Source organism: Pezoporus occidentalis, unplaced genomic scaffold, assembly GCF_034315485.1.
Source record: "Pezoporus occidentalis ecotype Australia unplaced genomic scaffold, CSIRO_AGI_Poc_V1 ctg45, whole genome shotgun sequence".
In the NCBI taxonomy this organism is placed as follows: domain Eukaryota; kingdom Metazoa; phylum Chordata; class Aves; order Psittaciformes; family Psittacidae; genus Pezoporus; species Pezoporus occidentalis.
The window spans coordinates 5,153,510-5,180,523 of record NW_026915780.1 but is presented as its reverse complement, the minus strand read 5'-3'; the positions used below and the strand labels follow the sequence as shown (position 1 = coordinate 5,180,523).

Below are 27,014 nucleotides of genomic sequence, written 5' to 3'. Positions count from 1 at the left end.
GGCAGTCTCTGTTTAGTGCTTCATGTTCACTAAGCAGCTTTGTTTCTTCTTATCCCAAGAACGACTTATTGTGGGTGCACCCAGAGAGACAGAGCCTTGCACATGTATGCAGCAGTCCTTGTTTCTGTAGGACAAGCAAATACTACTGGATTCCCCTTTTTGGAAATAGAGGAAGACCCCAAAAGCTGTTTTAAGGTGTGAGCCTAGTGAGGCCTCCACTAAAACATTAAAGCCATGCTGTGATGAGTGCTTGGAAGTCAGTATGTTCTAATATTTCCATTAGGTTTCTCTGATCATTTTGACCTCTCTGCCCTGTCACATACCCAGAATTGGTACATAACTTCAGGCTGTTTGTGTCCCTAGAGTTTAATTCCTAGTGTAGATGATAGTGCAACTGATGGGTTGGTTTTTTTGTTGTTTTTTTTTTGCTCCTTTAATGATGTGAATCATAACTTGTACGTGAAGCATCTGTTATTTCCTGAAGGCAGTGATGTGGAGAGGGATGGTGCCTAGCTCTTTCAGCTTGTTATGCATATGAATTCCCAGTCCCCTGATACCCCCCGCCGTGGCAGAAGGATAAGCTTAATTCATAGGCTTTGGGATGCTGTTTGCTTGACTCTGTGGGCTTACAGACCTGTATTAGATGATGAGCCTCCCCTGGTTCTCCACCTCATCGTCCAGCGAGGAGGTCCGTGGAGGCAGAAGCAAAGCAGTTAAGAGCAGGGATCTGTGGGATGGAGCAGCGCCGGGCAGGGTCCGCTCCCACATTGCCTTGTTTACCTTGGCTGCTCATGAGATTCTCCCTACGTTCCTCATGGAAGATTCCATTTTTTGTTGCAGAGGGATGAGCTCATTTGTTTGAAGGCTCCAAATGAAAGCAGCCGTTCCGGTTGTTAACGCTCCCTGCAGTCACCCCCATGTGCACAACGTGCCTGTTATTAGAGGGAAATATATGCGCGGCATCCAGTGCACACGTGCATTTGCATTTCAAATCGGCTGAGTCAACACAATATAATGGTCCTGCCTGTAGGTCCTTGGAGAGCCACGGTAGCTGACAATGTGTGCTTAAAGGGAGGGTCTGCTTTTCGTCTTTATTTATTTATTTTATGGGTTTGTTTTTGAAGCCGGTTTCAGTCGCCGCTAGTCCCGTGTCAGAGGCGCTCGCACGCCGTAGCGGCTTGGACCACTGATGTATAGCAGATGATCAGCCTGTCGCGGTGGCTGGGATTCTATTTTCTATTATAAATAGGGTTCATCTGGACAGAAAGGAGGGGAAGGAAAAAAAAAAGGCAGCAAAAGGCAAAACTGGCAACAGTTCAGAGAAGAGAAGCTGCTGCTGAAGTGTTTCTGCTTATACCGCCACTGATGCAAGCAGCTGTTTCCATCTGCACTGCAGTATTGCAGCCTCTACAGAGCCAGAGCTCCCGGGGCTCCTTGCTGGTGGAATTACGGAGGAAGCTGGCCTTGCTCGCCTCTAGCTCCAACCCAAGGGCACGCTGAGGATGGGAGGCTCGCAGTCTCTGCAGCAGGCACAGACAGGTAGCCTGCACCGGGAACCGTCAGAGGCCATGTAAGTGTGCAATCCCTTTGCTCCCTTCTTCCTCTGTACCACTGGGCCTGCAGCCCTTTCCGCACTTAACCTGTGCGTTAAGGAGCTGACTTTTGTGTACGAGGCCTTTGTTTAGTGCTGACTGCATTCAGCTGGAGACATAGTTAAGGGTTTGCTGCATATTACAGGTTGTATTTAATGATGCTTTCCCACTATGAAGGCACCTCGCTTGGGCTGACCGCCTCCGTTCATCGCTGTTGGGGTATAGATGTGTACCATATGTCTTGTCTTTTTATGTTTTGGGTGCATAATCAATCAAACACAATGACCATTTCCAGCAAACAAAAACCCAACCCCTTCCCGGCTCCCAAACCCCCCACCTCGGTGTTTTCTATTCACAATGCACAGCATGGAACTGCGTTTCACTGGGGTTTTCAGAGCTTCTTTCTGCTTTTCTCTATATAGATACTGTTTTTTCAGGTCACATCATTCTTGTCAGCATCCATCCTTGTCACGGTATTATATCCTCTGATGAATCATAAGCAAGGTGTCCTTATACCTCTTCTCACTAAAGGCCAACTCCGACAGATTTGCTAGGGGGGGGAAGAAAAAGCAGACAATCAGTGCTTGTTCAGAACAAGTTACCACTTTTTCAGATGGCTAAATCATATATGGAAGGGCATAAACATATATGTGCATGCAGAAATAGCAGAGTCATTTCCCACTTGTAAATAGGACTTTGTCATTTATTGGTTGAGGATTGGTCAGTTTACTTAGCAACAGTCTTTTACTCCTAACCCTCCACCCCAAACTCTTAAGCTGACATGCTAGAGCATGGACCTTGCTTCTGAATGGATTTTAGAAGAATTGCCTTGTCTCCTATTGTTATTTCAGTTACACAAATCACATTTGTCTACCATGTCTGAACACTGAGTTCATTTCTGATGATGGATTTTGGTCAGTTTGGGGTATTTATGCACTAGGAATAGTCTATAAACCAACTTCTTAAATATTTTTTAATGGAATGCCTGCTTGTTAAGGTAGATGTGATTATAGTTGAGACATCCTTTGTATGCTTGAGATAAGTGCTTCAGAGTCTTATGGAGGGAATGATAGAGCAGTAACTGATAGTTTTGCCTCTCTAATAGGCCTTACAAGGAGGTATATACTCCCCTTTGTCCTATTCCAGTATATGAGCAGATAGCTTTGCTTGATACAGTTGTCTTATATTTGTAAGAGACAGGCCTAACAGCATTTCTGCATCCTTTGTTCCTTTGATGTATAGCTTCCCCAATTAAGTTTTTTTCTGTATAGTTCTACCTCACACAGTACTGACATCCCTCTATACTGATCTACCTCTGTTTTAAGGGTATGATGGAAGAAAAAGGTGCCTCATTATCTTTCAAGTACTGTAAATTACATTTTCATCTGCACAGATTGGTGTTGGTTTTTAACAGTGAGCCAAGGACTGGGCAAGAAGAGCTGTAGCTACAGCAGGGTTCAGTGGCTTTTAGTCACAATTTCACAGCCTTTTAAGAATTCATTCTGTTGAAAAACATATTGATTGAATTTTATATATATATGCATACATGCATGTGTATCTGTTTGGGGGCACATGAGTAAATTATGTTGTCAGCTCTTTCAGTGACTCCTTTTATACATAAATATACTCATCTTTTGCAGTTAGTCATTCCTGTGGGCTTTCAGTATCATCTTTTAAGGCCCGACATAAATCAACAGATACGCTTTTAGCACAATCCTCATTCAGTAACTGTTGATGTCCTTGGGAAGAGTTTGTGAAAGATATTATTAATCTTGTATTAAATAAAGCACTAAAGAATGTGCTGGTTTCTTCACTCTAACTAAATACTCTAAAATGAGATAAGAATGGAGATGTTTCTTTATCCTTGAGAAAGTATGGGCCTGTTTTCCAAAAACAAGAGCATCCTCATAGATGTCGTGGTAATCAGCTCTAGTCTGAGGCTTTGACTTTGTACCCTCATCAATGTAACTTTTACCAGCACTTCTTTAATGAGGTTACATTTAAATCACTTTGCGTGGACAAGCAAATTCCTTAATGTCAGTCCAGATGCAAAAACATCTGGTTGTGACCCAGGCAAGTTGGGCGACTGCCTGTGCAGTTACAGCATCCCTGAAGTCATTGTTTTGGTTGTCAGCAGAGACTGACAGCCCAGTGTCCAGAGGAGGCCATGGGGATGCTGCGAGGGCTGCAGCAGCTCTGCTCTGGAGCCAGGCTGAGAGAGCTAGGCTGGGTCAGCCTGGAGAAGAGAAGGCTCCTGAAGGGGAGACCTGAGAGCAGCTCCAGTGCCTGAAGGGGCTGCAGGAAACCTGGAGAGGGGCTTGGGACAAGGGCCTGTAGGGACAGGCCAAGGGGAATGGCTTGAACCTGCCAGAGGGGAGACTGAGATGAGCTCTTAGGCAGAAGCTCCTCCCTGTGAGGGTGCTGAGGCGCTGGCACAGGGTGCCCAGAGAAGCTGTGGCTGCCCCATCCCTGGCAGTGTTCAAGGCCAGGTTGGACACAGGGGCTTGGAGCAAGCTGCTCTAGTGGAAGGGGTCCCTGTCTGTGGCAGGGGTTGGAACTGGGTGAGCTTTAAGGTCCCTTCCAACCCAAACCAGTCTGGGATTGTGTGATTCTATGATCATGGAGGAAGCCTCTTAACAGATTTGGATTTGGCTGCCTTGAGTTCATCAGTTTAGAGGAATGTAAATCAGAAATCATTACTGGAATAGATTTATGTTAGCATCAAGAAAAGGCAGAGACACAAGCAAGTTCCCTAAGTAGCTGCTGGTTTAGGACACTACAATGTCCTGTGATGAACTTCTTTGCTAAACACTAGGGAAGGACATAGGAAGAAATTGATGCTGAAAATGGACTAGGTTAAGATTTTAACATTTATTGGTGATTCAGTATGCTCTTTTTGCCAGTGTATGCCAAATTCCCAATTTTAATGTGATTTGTTTCAGCCGGGATAGAAGTATTTGTAATAAACCCAGTATCGATACAGCCTGGGGTGTTCTGTCGTTCATTGTGGGATGTCAATGACTCAGTCACCGGCAGTAGACAATTGTCCTTTTATTGAAAGGGTGAGGAAAAAAAAGAGTCGATTTTGAATGATGAAAAAGGGGAAAGCCCAAGGGAAGCCTGTGACAATAAAAGTTAACTGCAGATAAAAGTGGTGTGGGTTCAGACCTCACCATTGACATTCTGAGCACTGTCATGTGCTTTGCAATTTGCAGCGGGCACCCTGTGGTCATAGATTGAGCTAAATCAAGGGCACGTTTCAATCAGATCATAGGAATGGCTGAAATAAAAGTAGATGTCAGCATGATGAAGTTTAGCTTGTGTGAAGTGGTTCTGAGAGTCCACACTCGCATCGAGTGCACTTGTGACCGTACCCTCACGTGCACTCTTTGTGCTATGCCAACATACCAGTTTTGAGGATGTGAACACAATTCAGCTCGACAAGTGCTATCCATCTATACACCAATGGTTTTCTTTTTAGTAATAATGTATGTCTGTCTCTTGGGAATACTTTTTAAGTATTATAAAGCAGGAAATGTTGCTACGTTTGGAGCTCTTGCCCAGTTGTTACCTCCATGTCATTTTCTTTCCCTGATGGAAAGCGTTCCTTTTGACGGGCATGACCCACACCTTCCTTGTGTGGACCGTTGTGGTTGCTGTCCTCATGGCAGCTGGGCAGGGTTTACATTCAGTGCCCATTACTTGATCAGCCAAAGGGCTGATGATGTGTCATTTCCTGCCATCAGGAGCTCTCCATGCTGCATCACTAACATTTTCATCCCCTGCCAATCCAAGGGGAAAATGACTGAAGACTGAGCCAGCTCCCACTGAAGCTGATGGTGAAATGCCTGCTGACTTCAGTGGGAGCTGGACCAGGCTCCAAGAAAGAAATTAAACGTTACTGAGCATTGGTAGCAGGCCAAGATGTTGGTGCCCTTCTGGGTTGCTTGTCAGTGTTTCTTCTGCTCTGTGGCTTTTCCATTTGTGTGTTGGTTGCTGGAAAGACTCAGGAAAATGTAAACTGAATTGACTCAGCCTTGTGCATCAGGGATGTGAGCAGCAGTATGAAGGTGTGTATATGTGCGTGTATATATCAAGTTATATGTGCATATATACAGAAACACAGCCCTTGCTTGCTGCCACATTGGTCATTTTTTCTATCTAAACTTAAAAGAATCCACCAAATGGTTCTTAAAAGTATGAAAGAAATTATTCTGGTAAAATATTTGCACAGTTCTGAATGCTCACACATAGGAAAATCATCTTAATGAATATCATAGAATCATCAAACGGTTTGGGTTGGAAGGGACCTTAAAGCTCATCCGGTTCCAACCCCCTGCCATGGGCAGGGACACCTTCCACTGGACCAGGTTGCTCCAAGCCCCATCCAGTGGTGGGGTATATACATGTTGAAAGCACTGAAAAGAATTTGAGTCTTGTGAGGAGGGGAGGCTTCTGTTACTGAATTGGTGTTTAGTCAGGGTTAATCCCTTGACAGATGTTTCTGCCTGTTGTCAGCATTCTACGTAAATTTGTTCTCCCTGTTATTGACAGCCATCAGTAAGCATCCCCAAAATAAGTAGAGCATCCTCTGTCTACTAGATTTGTCTACTAAACTGGGTGAATTGCTGCAAGATGTAGGATCTCCCCTCTTTCAGCTTGAAGCCATTCCCCTTGGCCTGTCCCTACAGGCCCTTGTCCAAAGCCCCTCTCCAGGTTTCCTGCAGCCCCTTCAGGCACTGGAGCTGCTCTCAGGTCTCCCCTTCAGGAGCCTTCTCTTCTCCAGGCTGACCCAGCCCAGCTCTCTCAGCCTGGCTCCAGAGCAGAGCTGCTCCAGCCCTCGCAGCATCTCTGTGGCACTTGTCTGTTGCTCAAGAGAAAACAGACCAGAAGTAACAAGCAGATTCTTCTATCAAGCTCCCCCGCCTTTTATTCCAGCCTCCCTTATTTGATTCCAAAGGATCTCATCTCTGAAGTCAATGACAGCACTTCCTTTGATATGAGGGGTTATTACATCAGCTGCAGTATCTGCCACTGTAAGTAGGCAGGTTACGTTTAGACTTGAAAATGAAATAAGAAGACCCTAGAATCGCTTGCCCTTCTACCAGCAAGGCAAGCCACACATCTGGCAAATCCATGTATGCTGTAAGGCTCCCTCTACTCAACAGTGTGCCCTGCATAACAGAGCTGCTGCCATCTCTTACACGTTATGACATATGGGCAAATTGAAAAATACAGGCTGATGTGGGGTAGTGAAACCATGAATGAAGAGGCATTCCTGCACATGCATTGTGGCTGTCACTTCCAGTCAGAACTGTTTCACTGCCTGCTTCTGCTTTTGTCATGCTTGACCCAGCAGTCCAAGTAACTGCTTGTTAGATTGAAATCAAAGGTGCTCTTCAGTCCTGTGTGTTCCAAGAGGTAATAGTCTGGGTGCTTTTAATGTTTCTCTAACGTGATTATAGGACATAGGAAGTGGTTCTGTCTGTTATAAACTCATTTCCTTTGTGTTAAGACCTTACACCTGTAGAGTTTTTGTGTTTGCTGGTGTCTTAGATACTATTTCCTTACCCATCTCTGCTGCTTTGTAAGGATTTAGCTAGTTAGCAAACTTCGTATTCAGCCTGGGTAAACAGGCTTTTCAGTGGCAAAAGGCAGAGTTTTAATTATAGCTACAATTTCAATGCAGTTTGCATTTTCTTTGAGAAGATGGGTGTGTTTGCTGCAAGAAACAAAGAGATGTATTTTTTCCTATGGAAAAACTAAGAAAAAGGTGTAATTTCCCTTCAGATCATTAAACGTGCTGAAATGGCCACCTGGATTTAGTAGCAGACACTGGGTCTCATGTTTTGTACTTCCATTAGCACCAGAGAGCCAGCTTAATGGGGGAAAATTGAATTTGTTTCCTTTTCCCACCAGAGTCTGAGTTTCTTTTAGGGCATGTTTTGGCCTGAGAGCCTTCATTGATGGTGATACCAGACAAGATAGCAAGATCCCTCTGTAGCCGTAGAAACCAAAGTGGAGTTTGCAGCATAGTCTGTCTGAACACATAGCATGTGAACTGAATATGGGTTTAAACAACCGTAGATACCTCTGAGACAGAGCTCAGGGTCATTGTAGAGCTCTCTTGATTTTGTTTCTTGCTGCCACACAGTGGTGTTTGCTACAGCTCCTCTTCCTCTGCTGTGAGGACCTGGGAGATGAATGGGTGCTTGGGAAGACGCTTGCGTTCAGGAGGAAGAACTGGGGCTGTTGGCTCTGTTGGGATGAAAAGCAAACTTTGGGAAAATCTGGGGCTTTCCATTTTGAGTTTGAGTTTGATTAAGCAGAATAGTTAGAATCATGTTCAAATTTACGAGATAGGGTGTTTCCAAACAAAAGAAGCTTGTTTCTAGGGCTGAAAATGGACCAGATTGCATCTGAAACCTAGTGGTAGTTAGAATCACGGAAGCTCCTGCTTTTGAGTTTTGATTTCCATCAGCATAGAAACCTGCATTTATTGGTCTTGTTACTGACAGTTCATTGCTCTCATTAGAAATGAGTCCTGGGTTGTGCTAGGAAAAGGGTTGGGTTGCTAAAGGAGGGGGAGGATGAGCAAGGAGCTTGAATCCCTTCGTTTAACTTCCCAAGCGCATGACTGTCCCCTTCCAACGCAGGGGAGGAAAGGGAAAGGAAGGTTTAGCTCGTGGTTCCTCACCTAGCTGAGCTGTGGCAGTACAGCTGGGTGCCAGCTGGTGAGGTGCCACTGCACAGCAGGGATTGCTTTGTCCAAGACTCTCTTGTGCTGTGTCAGCACTTCCCGGGGCTGGGTGTTCACAAAGCACCTACCCAAGGGGATGCTTTGATTGCGCTGAGAGCTGGAGCAGCACCAAGTGCGCCCTTGGGAGAGGGGAAGCTGCAGCTCTGCTGAAGTCAAGGAGAAACCTCCCAGAGCTACAGCAGGAGGCTCATCCCCACCCCTCAGTCAGCAGATGAAATTGTCATAGCCCCGTAGGAGGTTTATGTTGTTATTGTTGTTAAGAGACTGAGATTTGTTTTGTCCTTTGCTCCTGTTGCTTCCTGGCCATGTTTCTATCCATGCAGCTGCTTCACGTGTTGAAGGAGAGGACTAAAGCTTAGTGAGGGTCTGTGAGAAGCTCTCCACAGCTTCACATGCAGGGTAAAATATGCAGAACGTGGGTCAGGCTGGGGACAGAGGGACTCTTTTCTCCATTCTTCCCCTTTTAGCAAAGGGACTCCCTGCCTCCCTTCTCCACCCTCCATGTAATCCATATCTCTTTCCTGAAAGGAAGGACCACAAGCATTACAAGAGCACATTCTGATTGCTACATCTCACTATATTCACAAATCTCTGTGACTCTCAAGCCTGTCTGTCAGGCATTACAGGTGTCATACTCATCTTTGCACATCATAGCTGCTGTTTTGTTCCCTGGTCTTGCTTTTGAGCAGTGTGACAGGGCAGAGATGTGGCTCTGGAAAGCCTTCTTGCATTTAAAATGTTGTTCTAACAAACAAAGCAATTTCAAACCTATGGCTCTGGCTTCCAATGAATTATTGATTGTTTCCCCTTGAAGCCATTGCAGGATGCTATAAAGCAGTGAGCACAGGCCTCTGAATGCTTTCTGAGGAGACAGTTAACAGGATTTTATTTCCTGGATTAAAACTTCAGAGCTTGGTACTAATGGTGGAGGAAAGGTATTTGCCATGGCTATTAAATACTACACATCGATGACTGATTCAAATCCCAATCCCTAATCTACTAGGATGAACAGTGTAGTACTGGCTGAGATTACTATGTATTAACTGGTTATAACTATATTTACCATAGAATCATAGAACCCCAGCCTGGTTTGTGTTGGAAGGGACCTTAAAGCTCATCCAGTTCCAATCTCCTGCCACGGACAGGGACACCTTCCACTAGAGCAGCTTGCTCCAAGCCCCTGGCCTTGAACCCTGCCAGGGATGGGGCAGCCACAGCTTCTCTGGGCACCCTGCTCCCATCTGTGGTCTTTTCTACCTTGGATATTGGGGTATCCTGCATCCTTATGTTCCTTTTCATTCCCTCAGAGATTTTGTGTTCAAATATTCAGCAGCCTCTGGTGACTTAGGGACACGTTAATATATTTGCTATTGTGGTTCCTGAAGATGAGTGCCTTTAATTAAGTGGTGTTTTCCTGTTGGTCCTCTGAGAACAAAGCATCTGCCTGGAAAGAGCAGAAGGGAATAAAAAGACCTTCAGTGCTGAGCCCTGTTTCTGTAACATCGATGTTGTCAGTATGGAGGCTGAAGCCAGTAAAAGGCAAGAGCAGGCAGGCCAGAAAGGATGGGGGTTCGTTTCATTATTCATTTTTATCAGTAGTGTTGAAAAACACACCCAGGAAAAGCACTAAAGAAGAAAAACTGAACATGATTTAAAGCAATGTGGGGGACTTCTTGCTAATCAGTTAAAAAAATGAATTGAGTAGTTTGAAGTGCTGCTGTAAGTATGGCATGTTATATCCCGCAGCCTCTTTTCCCTTCAGATGTGGTTTCCCACAGCTCGAGACATTTCTTTCTGGTTGCTGTGTGAAAGCAGGAAATGGCTTTTGTTGGGGGAGTGTGAATTTGGCTTCTGCACAAAATGCTTTCAAAATCGCTGAATAAACAAGCAGAAAAAGCAGGAAAAAATAATTCCTTCTTCCCGTATCAGTTATGGTAGGAAGGTTACTTGGAATACAATAGGCTGCAACCCAAAAATCAGCGGTAGTTGAAGATGATCAGGCTGTTTTAATTCTTCTCCACTTGCGGTTCTAATCCTGTTCTCTAAATATAACCATCCTGTGAGGAAAAATTGGCCTTTTCAGAGGAAGTGATTAATGTTTCAGGGATTCACAAGTTGCTTTTTGCAATCTCTTCTGGAAGACACATTTCTAAACAGATCCGTGTGGTTTGGATAACACGCGAGGTGGTATTTTCCACTGCTCAAGTCCCACATTACGATGGGAGAAGGGGAGCGAGAGTGTTTTATTTCTGTTGTATCACCTATGTAAAGAAGGATTCTTGTATCTCGGCTCAGACACCGAGTTGTCCATGGGCTTGACGTTGGAGGTTGATTGTTTTTGAAGAGCAGTGAACAGCAGTGCTCTGTAACTGAGCCATATTCCCCCAGTCACACCAAATTTACGCTGGTGTAAATCATCAACCCTTCAGCTGGACCGTCTCAGATGTGCTGGGGCAGCAGAGGATGGTGCACCCTTGGGCTCACAGCATGGAGGAGAAGCAGAAAGCTGCACAAAGCAGAACAGCTCTGGATGCTTCTGCACATGATGCAGAATGATCTTCCTCCCTTGTGTCCCTATGTTAAACATTGTGCCTGTCATGACACATCACTTGTGGACCAGGAAGTGTCACCTTCAGTGTGGCAGTGGTTATTTTCCCAGGGAGCCATGTTTTCCATGGGTCTTGTAGGACTATTTATGCTGAAATAATATTAAAATCCTCCTCTGGAGAGGAGTGCCTGCCCTGCTTTCTGCACACATCAGTGTCAATGCGAGTTCTTCTGTAATTGCATTGCACTAAAGTAGCTCTTTGTTGTTTCGGTGGAATGGGATTTATTTGATAAAAGCTTTATTCTTAAGCGAGAGCTGCAAAAGATGCTTCTCTGCTGCATTGTAGCTCAGGCCATCAAATGAACATGTGACATTTATCCTGCTCTTATCTTGGGAATGCCCCTGCTGAGGAACAAACTGTGGGTGAATTTGTGGAATGTTGCTTTTGCTGCAGAAACCCATGAATGGAAAACACAATTCCTGTTTAAACCTCCCATCTTTGATTGGATGTGTTCTTAAATTGCTATCTGTTTATTAGGGCTACCGTATTTATTAGGGCTTTAATGCACCAGAAAGATAGCAGGGTAAAGAATGAAGGTACCTGGGAAATTAACTTTGTCCCAGTTCGGGGATTTTTAGTCCATAAAATGGTTTTAAATCTCTGGGATTAAAGAAGCTGGAGTTGTATCTATTTTTTTCATTGAGCCATCTCCAGTTTTCAAGTAAAAATGGAGAAATCTATAGGCCAACAATAGTGAATGTTCTAAAGAAAGACTAAAATTATTCTCCATCGTTTCAGTTTAAACTGGAACAATCCTGTGATGAAATTGTGGGTTTGTTTTGATGATCAGACTTTCCAACTCAGAAGCCTATAATGCATGGCACTGGTGTTGCAATGCAGGTGAGTAGCACAAGGTGTAATCGCCTTTTCTGGTACGCACACATAGGATACATGTTCTGGTCATATGCTGTACCGACCACATAGCAGGCAAAAGTATTCCCCCATAAGGTGATGGACTTGCTTAGTACAGACTCAGCGCTACAAAGCTGTGAATTCCCACTGACTTTTGATGTAGTCTGGAGCATTTTGCATTTAACTGGACCAGACCTCAGAGACCAGTGCGCTCTGGTTACACCCTGGTAGTCACTCTGTGGCCACCTTGGGGCTCCCAAACATGATTTGATTCCGTTTACAAGGCTGGATCCTCATCTTGTGTGCGCAAATCAGTAGTGATGCTCCAGTGGCACAACTGGATTAGGATGTGGGCTGAAGACGGGGTTGGTGAGCTGACTGTTTCCATCTCTGCATCCTCTTCCTGTGACCTCTTCTGTGGTTTGTCTCCTTACAGCGCAGCAGTTTTGTGAGTTTATGTAATTACAGGGTAGGTGATCTTGTCACTCAACACACATACAACAGGGCCAGAGAAGTCCATTAATAGTTAATGGTCAGAAATACGTCCCTAAAGGAGCTGTCTTGTTAATGGAGTCTGGTGACATGTAAGTGACACGTTTGTACTTCCCCTGGCTCCTGACTCAATGTAAGCATCAGATCCAGCACTGAGAGCACTCCCTATGGGAGGACAGGTGTAAGGCAGATGGCTTTCAGTGGTCCTTGAGGAGTCATCGCCCTTGAGCTTTGGTAGGCTGGGGTGAGCTTACTGCTTTTGCTCTTTGATGGGCAGAATGTTTTCTGTACTGTTGGATTCTATGGAGAAGTTTTGTCGCTTCAGTGGTGTATTTTATTAGAGAGGGGCAGTACTGATTGTAAGGTTTATGCCTCTCACTGTATTTTTGTTGGTTTTTAATACCATATATTTAGCAGATGCTTGGATGCCGAGTGTGAGAGGTAGGCTAATTCAGACACCAAATATTAATACCCAAAATAACCAGATGACTCTACCATCACATCCCTGCTTTCTGTATGTCACTGTACAGGTTTAATATTAAGACTTTAAGTCTGTAAAATTGAATATAAAACATCTGTAGGGATGTTTTATATTCAAGCCATGTAGGTGAGCAATGACACAAGTAACAATCATGTTAAAAGAAGCTAATTACTGTGGGATGTCATGTTAGGTGGAAGTCACTGAGTAGGCAAATACTGTACAAAAATGATAGCATACAAAGCAGACACATCTTTGAAATGATCTTAATCTAGTGCTGGGATGAAAATATGACCTTTTCTTGTAGTTGTAGAATATCCGTGGTACTTGTGAGTAGGCCCTTGGGTCAGCTAATGGCTGCTGGCCTGAAGGGGTAATGTGATCGCCAGGAAAGGAATTACCATTCAGGCTGTCTTGGTGATTCTGAGTTATGATCCAGAGCTGTATTTGTAAGAGTTGGGAGAAATAAGGGGGAAAAGAAAGGAGGAAAGATTGGTTTTATCTCCGTATTACAGTATTGTGCATCTGCAACGTGAGTGATGCCACAAGGTGAGTTATGAGGTTGTCAGTTATTAAATTTTATATAAATGAAGGAGAAAACCCTCAAATGTAATATGTGCTGAGCAGTATTTTTCCCCTGCTCTGGAGTCTGCACACATCCATAGCAAGAGGCCATTCATGCCATTAAGACATCCCAGGCTGAGTGGGTAAGACAGACTCGGGGTTGATGCAGAATTGAACAGACCAAGAGTATGTATGTGCAGCAGTTCAGTGGCAGAGGTGAGAGCAGGATTGATCTTCACCAGGCGAGATGTATTGCTGAAACATCCTGCCTCAGTGTTCTTTTTGTTGTTGCTTATTTGGCTTGGGGTATTTTAAGAACTACACGGAAAAAATCAGTTTAACCATTGAAAACAGCACTAGGATATCTGAAAAGGTTGTGTCAGACTGTGTACAGTGAAAGAGCTTAGACTGAAATTAATGTGCATTTCTGAGTGCCTTGCTTCTCTGTCTTTAGAAACTGTAATGGTACCAAGTGTCTATTAAAATCTATCAGCCAGTGTGGCTCTTCCCAGGGCAGTTTATGTGCCTGCTTAAGTAACACGCAAACCAAATTGACCTCAGAAGTAATGGAAGGATGTCCTGTGTCCTTGGTTCTGATCTCATCAGTCAACGAGACCTGAATTATTCATGCAGGTTTTATGAGGATCAGCTCTGAAAAGGATCGATGGAGGTGAGACTACAGAACTTGTTCCTCCTTTTTGTTTCCACCACATCTCCCCATGGGATTTACAAGAATGAAAATCATAATTCATCTTCAGTACTAAATTGAACATTTTAAGAGGCTTGGATTTTTTCCGCCCTGATTTAGATTCAGTTCGCTGTGTATGATAACTTGTTCAGTACATACTCATATGAAATTTATACCTTACCTTTATGATACTACAGTTACAGATGCTTTGGAGGGCCAGGTGTGATGGAATCTGTGCGTCACCTTTAGGTATTGCCATAGGTGGTGCTTATGTACCAACAGAGCAGTGTTTGCTCATTTGGGTCCTTCCAAAGCATGGCTTTGGGATCCGTGTTTGCCTCAGAGCCCTGCTTATACCTCTGGTGCACTGAAATCTCATAATGGGAACTGAGCACTTTGCGATGGCCTCCTGGGAGCAGATGCCTCATGTGCCCTTATTTGTCATTTGATTCTTAAGGCCCAGGGAAACACATCTGCAGATAACTTGAGTGTGGTTTTATATGGCTATGATGATGGTGAGAGGTGATGGATGTGCTTGGGCAGTCCTTTTCCCTCGAACTGAAGATGAGGTGGAAAGGAAGACAAAATATCAGTTCAGTGGGTATTCTGTGGCTATAGGGCCATGGAGATGCTGCGAGGGCTGGAGCAGCTCTGCTCTGGAGCCAGGTTGAGAGAGCTGGGCTGGGTGAGCCTGGAGAAGAGAAGGCTCCTGAAGGGGAGACCTGAGAGCAGCTCCAGTGCCTAAAGGGGCTGCAGGAAAGCTGGAGAGGGGCTTGGGACAAGGGCCTGTAGGGACAGGCCAAGGGGAATGGCTTTAACCTGCCCGAGGGGAGACTGAGATGAGCTCTTAGGCAGAAGCTCTTCCCTGTGAGGGTGCTGAGGTGCTGGCACAGGGTGCCCAGAGAAGCTGTGGCTGCCCCATCCCTGGCAGTGTTCAAAGCCAGGTTGGACACAGGGGCTTGGAGCAAGCTGCTCTAGTGGAAGGTGTCCCTGCCTGTGGCAGGGGTTGGAGCTGGATGAGCTTTAAGGTCCCTTCCAACCCAAACCAGTCTGGGATTCTGTGAATCTAATTAGTGGATAGAGTTTCTTAGCACCATTGAGAAGGATGAGCTTATGGAGTGCTACCTGGGCATCAGTGGCAGGTGTGAGAGACCTCAATTACTCTGAGACGTACTCCACTTATAAGACAAATGTAACACACTTCTTTCAAAGTGCAAAGCTTGGAAGAATATATACAAATTTAAATACAGGTGGACAGTGGTGTTCACCTTAGCTCTGATGGAGCAAATTCCCCTTAAGCTGCTCTTTATGTCATTACTTGTGATTCTACAACCCCAGCGGGGGGAGAGCTGCTCTTTTGACTCCCTTGCCCATTCCCCACTCCCAGCACAGGAAGCTCTTCTCCATAATGCAGTTCCAGCTCCTGGCTCCAAAAATTCATAATACCACATACCCGTTCCTCTCCAGACTATCCATATTGCACACCAATAGGTCAGTGCTCCATGAAGTAGCTAGGCATGGGGTGTCCCTGCCCATGGCAGGGGGGCTGGAACTAGATGATCTTAAGGCCCTTTCCAGCCCTAACTATTCTATGTTCTGGGTGTTTTTCTGAAGCTATATCTAAATAAAAACTCTATAGACTTGACTCTGAGTGAAATAACTCCACAAAATCCTGTGGAGGTCCCTCGGCACATGCCACTTCCAGGTTTGTTCCCCTGTGTCCTTCCATAGGAAGCGATGCTGCTGAGCCTCAGCCCTTGTTTCAGAGCCCTGCTCTTACATTAATTTTATATATCAGACCTCCCTTTCATTCCTGTGAAGTAAAACCGGTGTGCACGCTCGCACTGGTTGTCCCGCTGTAGTGTGAATACCAGAAGAACCTGAGACAGATAGCAGCGTTGCTGATGCTGCTGACGGCCACAGCTCTGTTGGAAACTACTTCTTAATGAATCAGGTTTCCAAGTGACAACTGGAATGATGACCTCACTCCAGTGGCTAAAGAGGGCAAGCAGTGAGGATGTGCAATGAAGAAATCCCATTCTTGCTCACTGTGTGCTTCCAGCTGCAGTGACCAAAGGGCAATTTTTCACTCTGGAATCAGGGAGGACATAAAATTATAAGCATCTGGGGCTTACACAGAAGGGCTGTGTAACTTATGAGGCTTTACTTCTGCAAGGCCAGAGGTGAAGAAGAGAAGTCAACCCTAGTGACTCCCTTCTGTATTTCCTCTGGAGATTTATTGAACAGGCTGGGCAAGACCTCAAAGCGTCCAGCTGAGAGTGGGAGTGCTCCTGCTCCACAAGCGGATGCGATGGTGCCAGATTTGTATTGGTCTGGTATCAATCTTGGCTTCTCAGCTCTCCCCTGCTTCTCGACCCCATCTGTGTGGTTACATTTGCTGTTTACTGGCTATCTTTTGAGAAGGGAGGTGAAAGAGATGGATTGAAAGAACATTTTGTACTCTATTGCTACCAACTAATCATTTTGGAGCTTCTACAATCTGTAACTTTTGTGCCTGTTTACAAAGAACAAAGAATACGGATCCCAGAATCCTAGGATCCCAGGTTGGAAGGCACCGCAGGGATCATCTGGTCTAACCTTTTTAGGCAAAGCATGACCTAGACTGGGTGTCCCAGCACTCTGACCACCCAAATCTTCAAAATGTCCAGCTTTGGGGAGGCCACCACTTCCCTAGGGAGATGATTTCAATGGCTGATTGTTCTCATTGTGAGAAAGTTTCCTCCTGTGGCCAGTAGGGATCTCCCCAGGAGTAACTTGTGCCCATTGCCCCTTATGTTTTTCATGTGACTCCTTGGAAAAGGGAGTCTCCATCTTCTGTGTAGACACCCTTTAAATACTGGAACGCAGTGATAAGGTCTCCTCTGGGCTGCCTTTTCTCTAGGCTGAACAAACCCAGCTCTCTCAGCTTTTCCACATATTGCTTCCCAGTCCTTTGAACCTCTTTGTGGCCCTTCTTTGGCTCTTTCCAGCCTTTCTGCATCTTTTTTGTACAGCGGGGACTAAAACTGAGCACAGTATTCCAGCTGTGGCCTGACAAGCACCGAGTACATGGGATAATGACATCTTTGTCTCTGCTGGTGATGCCCTTGTTGATGTTCCCCAGCATCCTGTTGGCTTTCTTTGTCGCAGCTGCACACTGTTCACTCCTATGGAGCTTGTGTCCAACCAGGACTTCCAGGTCCCTTCCCACAGAGCTGCTCTCCCCAAGTAGATCCCATCTTGTGCTGCACTCCTGGATTGTGTTAACCCAGGTGTAAGACCTTGCACTTGTTGAACTTCATAAGGTTCTTGTTAGCCCACTCCTACATCCTATCCAGGTCATCCTGCAGGGTGGCTTTCCCTTCCAAAGTATCCACTCCCCCACTCGGCTTGGTATGATCCACAGACTTAATCAGGCTGCATTTGGTAGAATCACAGAATGGTTTAGGTTAGAAAGGACCGTAAGGTCGCCTACTTCCAACGCCCCTGCCATGGGCAGGGACACCTCACACTAGACCAGGTTGCTCAAAGCCCTGTCCAGCCTGGTCTTGAACACTGATAGGGATAAAGGGATCTGGATGATTTCATCATCTGGATGATTCCATCATCAGGATTGCTTGTGAAGGCATTGAACAGCTTTGGGCCCAATATCTATACCAGGGGCACAGAGAGGAGGAGAATAGAAAAGATACGCTGCCTTATGAAGGCAAGCTCCTGCTAATTTCCCAAGCTGGCTGAACAGATGCATAAACGTATGTTCCTTCCTGTAGCTTTTACTCCATCACTGGCCTGCAAACTGGTCCTATAGACTCCGCACTTGCATCCCCATCTCCACAACGTCACGAGCTGGGGCCATCGGATGAGTTCTCCATCTCTAAAACCTACCTTTCCCATCTCATCTTGCTGCATCCTTGGCTGGAACTTCAGAATAATATTCTAGATGATACAAGGGCTCTTCCTTCTGTGAGAGCCCTTGTTATCATCTGCCCACTGCTGGATCAATAGCTGGATCCATGGTGGCTGCTCCTTGCGCAGCTTTGAATTGGTGCCGATTCTCATGGCGTATCACAAGTTGGCAGTGTGGTTTAGCCCATGAACTTTACAACTTTCCTGTTCGGTGTATTCCCTGTACTTCTCAGAGAAAACACATTATGAATAGAACTGGCTCAAATATGTAATTTCCTTTTTACAGGACATCCTGTTGTTCTGGGAAAAACTTCTCTTGCAGTTTAAAGTAGTCTTAGAAGTAGTCTTCAGAAAATACCCTACGCAAGTGAGACCATCGGTGTTTTCACTAAGGAAATCAGAACACAGGATCTGATTTTTCCAGGATATATGTAACGTAAGCCTTGGAGCGTGGTCCTGGTACGTGCTTCCAGGCTTTATGCTCTCTCCCACATTCCAGGCTATGACAATGTTGGTCTGTTATTGAGCTTCCCTTCTTATTTCTCTGTTAAAGACCGTATTTTGCCAGCACAGTTGCTACACCTAACAAATTCAGCAGTGTTTGGGTTATGGTTAAGGCAGGTCTTACTTGATTACAGTGCTGCTTATAGAGGGGTGCTGCTGAAAATTAGGAGTGTTTAATCAGAGTCTTTTGGGAATTATTAAATATTAGCAAAACAAAGCCTTGTGCTGGGGCTCAGGCACCACAACTCTCTGGGCATGGACTCAGGAGGTTTTCCAGAGGGGAAGCTCATACAGTGAGCAGAAAAGAGCAGACGTTTCTCTTTGCTTCAAATGCTTATGCCCAACTCAACCAAAAAAAGAGAGCAAGCAAAGGTAGATTGTTTAAAAGGGAGATAAACGTGTGCAGAGTCTTTCCATCCTTTGAATAAAGGAGGACTGCTCTATCAAGGCGGTTTAACGAAGCAGTTACAAATAGGAATAGGACATGAAAACAGAGGTTTTTTCCCTTTCCCTTATATTTCATACATTTAGATATTTACTGTGACTAACCTCTGCTATATACAGGCAGGTTGGAACAAAGGAGTCTAAACATTATTGGTTTAGTATTACAGAGCAACACTCTGAGTTCAAAATGAAGAGAGTAAAACATTAACTAAGGATAGCACAATGAAGCCTTATGTGAAAGCCTGAGCGGTATGAATTACCTTTTGTTTTGTTGGTTTAGATGGTAACTTTCTAGGTTTATTTTTATGACACAAGAAACATTTCTCTACTGGGAAAATATCACACAACCCCAGTTCTCTTTGATTGTCCAACTTAGAGGTTTCCTGAACCAGCTCTGGAAAGAGGAGAAAGCATTATTTTGTTGAATACCTGCTGTGCAGCTTTATTTACAGAAGCTTTTTGTTTGCAGCTATTCTTAACTTAAAATATATAGAGCTTCAAACACAGTGCATCTTTGGAAGGATATAATGTAAAATGCTGCAGGCTGCTTCTTCCAATGTGACTGTTCTGGGGCCTGCTGAATGTTATGGTTGAAACAATGACACAAAGACGGTATTTTGAGGAGCTGCAGCAACAGATGTAATCGAAAGCTAGACATGCTATTTTTGAAGAGGTCCCACAGGTCCCCCAGTGACATAGAACCCCAGACTGGTTTGGGTTGGAAGGGATCTTAAAACTCATCCAGCTCCAACCCCTGCCACAGGCAGGGACACCTTCCACTAGAGCAGCTTGCTCCAAGCCCCTGTGTCCAACCTGGCCTTGAACACTGCCAGGGATGGGGCAGCCACAGCTTCTCTGGGCACCCTGTGCCAGTGCCTCAGCACCCTCACAGGGAAGAGCTTCTTCCTTATATCCAACCTAAATCCCCTCTGTTTCAGTTTGAACCCATCACCCCTTGTCCTATCGCTGCAGTCCCTGATGAAGAGTCCCTCTCCAGCATCCTTGTAGCCCCCCTCAGGGATTGAAGCTGCTCTGAGATCTCCACGCATCTTCTGTTCTCCAGGCTGAACAGCCCCAGCTTTTTCAGCCTCCCTTCATACAGGAGGTACTTTGACATAAGTTTGCTGAGAAGAAAAGCCCCCAGTTTCCCCAAGTAAAGCAAATATCCAAAGCTATTTGCTGGTAGGAATCCTTTTGCTTTGTACAGGAGCAGGGGTGATGAGACAGGGCTCAGTGCTGGGCTGCAGTGTGTGCCCTGATGGTGTGTGAAGAGGTGGGATCTCTCACTGGGATTTTGCAGAGGCAGCAGTGAGAATCACGTCCACTGTGCTCCTCAAGCTGTCAGGGATGACACCAGGGTCTTTTCTTCCCCAGCTCACCACATGCTTTGTGCTAAGGTCGATTTAGGCAAATGTAACCGAATGCAAAACCCTGTACTTGTGCTTCTGCTGCTTAAAATAACCATGAGCTTCAGGAAACCAGAGTCTGTCAGCTCAGAGTTATCTTTTAACTTGAACAGAAGGAGAGGAGTCCTTGACTCAGGATGGCTCAGGCAGCGCTGCTGGGGTATGAAATGGCTTTTCATTTCATGGCAGACTTTGTCCCCATTGTGCTGGGGCAGTGGAGACTTGCAGCCATGCACAGAATTGCTGGAAATAAGCAAATCGGTCCTGTCCTTTGGGAAACTGCCATATTCAATTCACACTTTTACTACACACCTGTAGTAAAAGTCTGCACCCAGTCGACAAGCTGATTGAATGTATACCCAATATATGTTCAGTTCGTATTGAATATGACACCATTGTTACTGCACTGCTTGCTCCCAAAAATAGGCTTCGAGAAGAAATGTTTAAAAGCTAAAATTTGGTCTCAGTTTCATTTAAGAACAAATAAGATCAATAGTTTTCTTCCCTGTGAGGGTGCTGAGGCGCTGGCACAGGGTGCCCAGAGAAGCTGTGGCTGCCCCATCCCTGGCAGTGTTCAAGGCCAGGTTGGACACAGGGGCTTGGAGCAAGCTGCTCTAGTGGAAGGGGTCCCTGCCCGTGGCAGGGGTTGGAACTGGATGAGCTTTAAGGTCCCTTCCAACCCAAACTGTTGTATGATTCTATGATTTTCAGATGTAAAAGTACATTTTCTAACGCTGATCTCCAGTAAGAGTAAATGCTTTGTGCTTGTATGGTTTAAATGTTCACTTAATGTTTAGGTTCCCCATCGTTCTGTATAGTTGCTTCCTCTCAACCTTGCATTTCATTTGAATGGCTCCATTTTCTGTGCTGCTGTTTCCTTGCTGGGTTTTCACCAACCTATTGTGGTCCCTATGGGGTTTGTGCCTTTGTGAGCACACAGTGCTACAAAAGGATTATTGATAATACCAGGACTCTGTGCATTTTACAGGTTGTCTCACCTTGTGTAACAAAGCCATACAATTACTGTTTGAAAAGGGCCAGGGTAGAATTCTGCTAAAAATAGAATGCAGTATTTCCATGGGGAAGAATGCACAAGGATTTGCTGCACCTCAGGTATCTCCGTGTTTGCTTTCTCACCTGTAGGAGCGCACGCAGAAATGCGATGCTATTTTGGATGAGGGTTTTGATGAACCTGTGAAATTCTCTTCTTTTTGTGCCAAGGGAAGTTGTAGACACTACCACAGGGCAGTCAGTGGTGGTGTCTGTGTGGTTGAGCCACCTTCACACTGGAAATCGGGCTTGCAGAACAGATTTATTTCCAAGTGGGTGTTCCCTTTTGTAACACAAAGTGACATAAATACTGGGATATGAGGAAGATGACAGCCGTGATACCCGGCTCTGGAAGCCATACTGCAATGTGAAATCTCCTTTGGGAAATGCAGAACTAGCCTTATAGCTGAGGTCTGTGCCATCCACTCGAAAGCCCTGCATTTGTAAGCGTGATGAACGTTCATCTTCACCCTGCTCACGAGTCTCTCCTTTGACTTTCCCCAGGAGCTCTGACTCTGAAGAAGCATTTGAGACCCCGGAGTCCACTACACCGGTAAAGGCACCACCGTCACCTCCACAGCCACCCCCTGAAGCAGCAGCAGTTGTAGCTGACATAGCAGAACAAGAACTCAAACCCCAGCTGCCCTTGGAAGACACAGGTAAAGAGCGTGTAGCGTATGGGACAGGTTACTGAGGTGGGTGAAGATGCAGGGAGGTGTTTGTGTGAGCGCAGGCAAAGGACTGATGCTGATAAAATATCTTCTAGAGGATTAGTTAGCGTATGCTGGGCATTATCCATGCTGTGAGGAACAACCCTGTCACCTCCTGGGATAAAGAATCTCTCCATTTGGCAAGTATTAAGGAAAAGGGGCACTTTGTAGAAACATGTTTCTTCCTTTTGAATCACATTTCAGTCCATAGGATCTTTACAGAGTCAGATGAGTAGAAAAAGGACGTATGAGCTACAGATGGAGGTATCTGGGTGAGCACTGTTAACTAGAACAGTTAGTAATATCATTTTCAAATGCATTGTCACCTGAAGCAGAAGATGAACAAAAAGCCCATTGGAATGATAGAAATATTGATATTAGATTTATAGGAGGAACATGGGAGTATGTGTGAATATGCATATAATATATGTACATAAAATGGGTCCACGCTGGGAAAATGACGTTTCAAACGTGAATATCATGTTTAAAAACCCGAAGAAATCCTTTCCCAAAAAAGTATTCTTTGTTCTCCAAATTGAGTAATGGAATATGAGGGAGTAGAAGGCACTCCCTTAGCCCAAAACAGCTTTGTTTGGGCTGTCAGATGACAGCTCAGCAGTTTAACATCGAGTTCCCCATTGTGCTGTCTTCTCTCCTATCCCAAAGTCAAGGATCACCTGGCTAAATCCTATAAAGGTAATTTTCCTCCCAGCAGACTGAAGCTTGCTTGTATTTCATTTGGGATGATGTACAGCACTCCCAGGTCGCGTTTTAATGCTTCCATTTCCACTCCAGAAGCAGCTTGTGCTTAGCAGAAGGCAGAGCAATGTCCAGGGCTGGTGTGTGTGTATTATAAAGGCTGTCCAGCTTTGATTGAAACCTTCAGGACAAACGAGTGTTGCAAGTGTCTCGAGCCACCTAAAGCATCTCTGGGAGTTATGCATTAAGGAATTCTCTTTAAGAGCATGATTTATGAGACAAGTTTATAAGAAGCTGGAAAGATCTTCAACAAGCTGGCTCCACAAAACAGGCATTAAATACTGGGGCATCCTGACACTTCCTTCTTGCTCCTACAGTTCCCTCTTCATTGCATCAGCATTTCTCATTCTCCATCTTCTTTCCCTTTCCTAATCTTTTGCAATCTAATGATCACAAAATAAGTGCTGAGAGAACAAAAGAGCACATATGCTAAACAGGACTGGAGTGTGGTTTTAATTACTGCAATAGATTATCCTTAAACCCTTGATTACACATGTGCTTCCCTGGCACACGTACTTCTTGTCTCGCTTCATCCCATATCTCCCCTCCTTTCTTTGACATATTTCTGGGCGAAGGTAGGGAACTGAATGTATCTGTTCTTAGCTGATGTGAGCTATACTGAAGGCCACTGCTTGGCAGAGATGAAAACATTTCACTTGCAAATAAGGTATGTCCATGGGAGGCCAATTGCCACAAACTGAGCTATGTTCAGCATTGCAAAATGCAGTTATACAACAGGGTGATTTGAAGGGAAGAATACGGAAGGAATTCAGCTGCGGGGGGCAACACAAAGCATTCATTTGGGAAATATTGGGAAGAAATGACTGATACTAAGACTACAGCTTAGGTGTTCGCATGCTTCCTCAAGGAAAGAATTAAGCAGTTTCTGCTTTATAAGCTGCTGGAGTGACAGTTATCTTGTAGTTTATTTACCTCATAGGTTATGCATGTGGCTGCACACAGAGAGAATAAGTCCCCTCCTTGGGGTTATGGGTAGTGGAAGTAAAGCTCCTCATTGATACCATACAGCTAAATAAATAGGGTTCAATAAAAGAGGAGTAAGGAATATGGGCAACTGGAGAGCCTGGCACACCCAGGGAGAGGCAGGGATGTCCAGCTGGGTTTCTGGTTCACCAGCTACATGGCTGTGTCTTCTGCATGAGGCTGGTGACAGAGAGTGTGTTTGGGTGGAAGGAGGGACCATAGGAAGTGTTTAAAGGGTTGTTTCATCTATATCTGATAATAATTACTCATGCAGACGGCTGCAGTTGTGCTGCGTGATATCATTAACGCAGCAGCTGGACCCCACTGCTGGAAAGCCAAGAGAAGAGTTTTTCATTAGGTTGCCTTCAACACAGGCTTAGTAAATCTGATGAAAGGGAAATACAGCTCAGCTCATCCTGGGCTTGTGCCAGCTCCTAGTGGGGTAAAACCTGCTGCATGGCTCCAGTCCAGCAGCGGCAGAGCAGGAGAGGGGACTTGGTCTGTAGGCAAGTCTGGAGGGGAAGATGAGTAACAGAGAATATATGGAAGCTGCCTCTGAACCCCAAAAAGTGTCACTAGTGCCTTCCATTCCTTCATAACTTGTTTGTTTGTTGTGGGGGATGTGGGTTATATTCTTGAGACAAATGATTTTGAGTTTTTTTTTAAGTATTATTAATATTTTGGTGGTATTTTAAACTATCATTGTTTATCAGGTTCTCATAGCGGTCTCTTCTGTCCCTTGTTCCAGCTATCTGAGCACCAGAAAGTGCCCCATGCCCTTCCTCCCAAATATTCCCTGTTTCTAGCCAGGAATTCCTGCCTAGGCAGGGGCATCTCTTCTGCCCCTTTGCCCCCAGCACCTTATCCAATTGATTAATGAATTCAGGTTGTATACACAGGGAAGATGTGAGAGCTGGAGTCCCCTCTATGCATTACAGCCTGCTAGTCAGGATATAGGGGACTATATTCAGTCCTTCTTGTGCCAGTGAAAATGAGGTCAGGCTTTCCAATAGAGAAAGATGATGATCCAGACATAAACAAAGTGATTTTTTGGTATGGAAAACTTTCTTCAGTGTTTATGTTCTTGAATCCTGACAGAGAAGAATTGAAAATAACCTTTATATGGCAGTTTTCTTTCAGAATAAATGACAAAAGTATTTTTAAAGGAGTGCTTTACAAAGCACTACTAAATGATTTTGTAAATTCAGAAGCTTCTCTTGACAGGCTGAGAGAGCTGGGCTGGTTCGGCCTGGAGAAGAGAAGGCTCCTTTAGGGGAGACCTCAGAGCAGCTTCCATTTTCAAGCCTCTTGGATTTCCCCTTGTCTTAGAGATACTTGAACAATATCTCGGCACTCCACCATTAAGGGAATTTATTTTAATTTAAAGACAAAAATGTTTTTAAATAGCTCAAAAACTGTGATGTAAAAGGACAAATGGCAGTGTTGTTAATGTCAGGGAAGAATGGACCACATATCTCCTTGTAGTAGTAAATCCGTGCCACTTTGCGGTTGTGAGTACCATTCATATCTTCCTCCCCAGCCTTTCTGCTCGTACCAGTACTGAGCCAGTTCTGCTTTAATGCCAGAAGAGTCTAACAGCAGCGTTTCCCTCCTACCAAAAGCCGTGTTTTCTGAGCCAGTTTCACATATTGTTTCATAAAGAAACAATAAAAACATCACTGTGGGGAGTGAAGCGATGCTCTGCAGCAGTGTGTACTCTTAAGTAAAGGATTTGATTAGGAGGAAGTTGTGAAATAAGCAGTTAAAGAAGATTAAAGCTCTGCACTATGTGGAACACACCAAATTTGAGTCCTGCTTTGCCTTGAGTAACTAGAAAGCCTTGTCCAGTCTCTTTGCTGCTGTGATGCATTCCCAACCTCAGCTTTGCCATGCCTGTTATTTACAGTCCGAGTCCTGCAGGGCACTGCTTTGGTTTATTTGATTTTACTTTGTTTAAATGCGTGTTTGTAGTGACTTTGAGCGAGGGGCCTCAATCCTGTTGAGGCCTTTGGTGCACGCTGGAATGAAACCAACGAGTAATTGCAGACAAGTTCTTGTTCAGATCCCCCTTTCATTTCATGCTGACCTGCTTTGTACTCCCGATGTGTTAGAGCTGCACCAGTGTTTATTGTCGTGTACTCCCGTCAAACACCTTCCATTCCCATTTCATTGTACAATGTAAGATTATCCTAATGCTGGAGTTTTATGACACTCTTTGGGCAGTCCCCTTAGTAGAAGACCTTTCAGTGTCAGAAAGTGATGTGTGTGGGAAGTGAGCACCAGCTCAGCTGGCAAATCAAGTCTAATTAATGGCCTCCCAGCCTGGGCTAAACCCAAGCCTGACCCAGTGGCAATTAAGGAGAAAAAGAAACTCTCATGAAGTCCTGCCACATTTCTGGCATTCATTTAGCAGAAAAAAACACATTAAAAGATCATTTTAATTGATGTGACTTAGTAAACTTCCACGGTCTTAAAAGAGAAATTGTGTAGCTGTCATCCTTTGACAGCCTCTGCAGATACATTCAGCCGCTTGAAGGTGTTGCTTTGGGAATTGTGTCCGATTTCCTGAAGTCCTCTCTGTCCTCTACATCCATAAATAATAATCCTTGCAATCTCTATGGAGGCATAATTTCTTCTGAAACAAAGGAAAAACGTGGTTTCTTTCCTGTTCTTAATCCATTCATAGCTTCTGACTAAAATCATTGTCTGTAAAGCTTTTATGAGCAATGTTGATGAAGATAGCTGGGCAAAATGGGAATTCTTCTGCAAAACATGTCAGAACTGGAAAGAAAAAGATGCATAGAAAATTCCCTGAAATCATTTAAGGATGAGCAAAGCATTCAGTTTTGTTTGACTGATTTTCTTTATAATTGCATAATTTATAAAAATGACAACATGAAGAATGCTGTGTTGCTTCAATAGGAAACAGGGGGGCATTTTGCTCCAGGGTGTATGAGTAAGAGCTCAGGGGAGCTGGCTTGAGCTCTCCAGCTGGAACTATGAGCTAGAGAGAGATTTCCCACCTCTCTTATACTCTGACTGGGTCACACACAAAGACAGAGATGACTCTATGACGTTCAGGTAGTAGCAGTGACAGCAGGAGGAAACCACATTCAGGGCCTATAAAACACTTGAGCAATCAACTTTAATGAGCTGGAAGGCAGCAAAGACCATCATCTTAATCCTTTCCTACCTGTATATTTTCTGTTACTTTTT

At 44.7% G+C, this 27,014-nt stretch overlaps 1 protein-coding gene across 8 annotated transcripts in view; it reads left to right on the top strand.

Moving 5' to 3' along the window:
- The window catches only part of TACC2 (transforming acidic coiled-coil containing protein 2), a 127,545-nt gene that overhangs the window by 63,576 nt on the left and 36,955 nt on the right, over positions 1-27,014 (top strand). For all 8 annotated transcript variants that reach the window (XM_062635270.1, XM_062635274.1, XM_062635272.1 and 5 more), the window contains exon 6: positions 21,850-22,004. In XM_062635270.1, the coding sequence (XP_062491254.1) occupies positions 21,850-22,004 (155 nt within the window). The remainder of the gene's footprint in view (positions 1-21,849; positions 22,005-27,014) is intronic.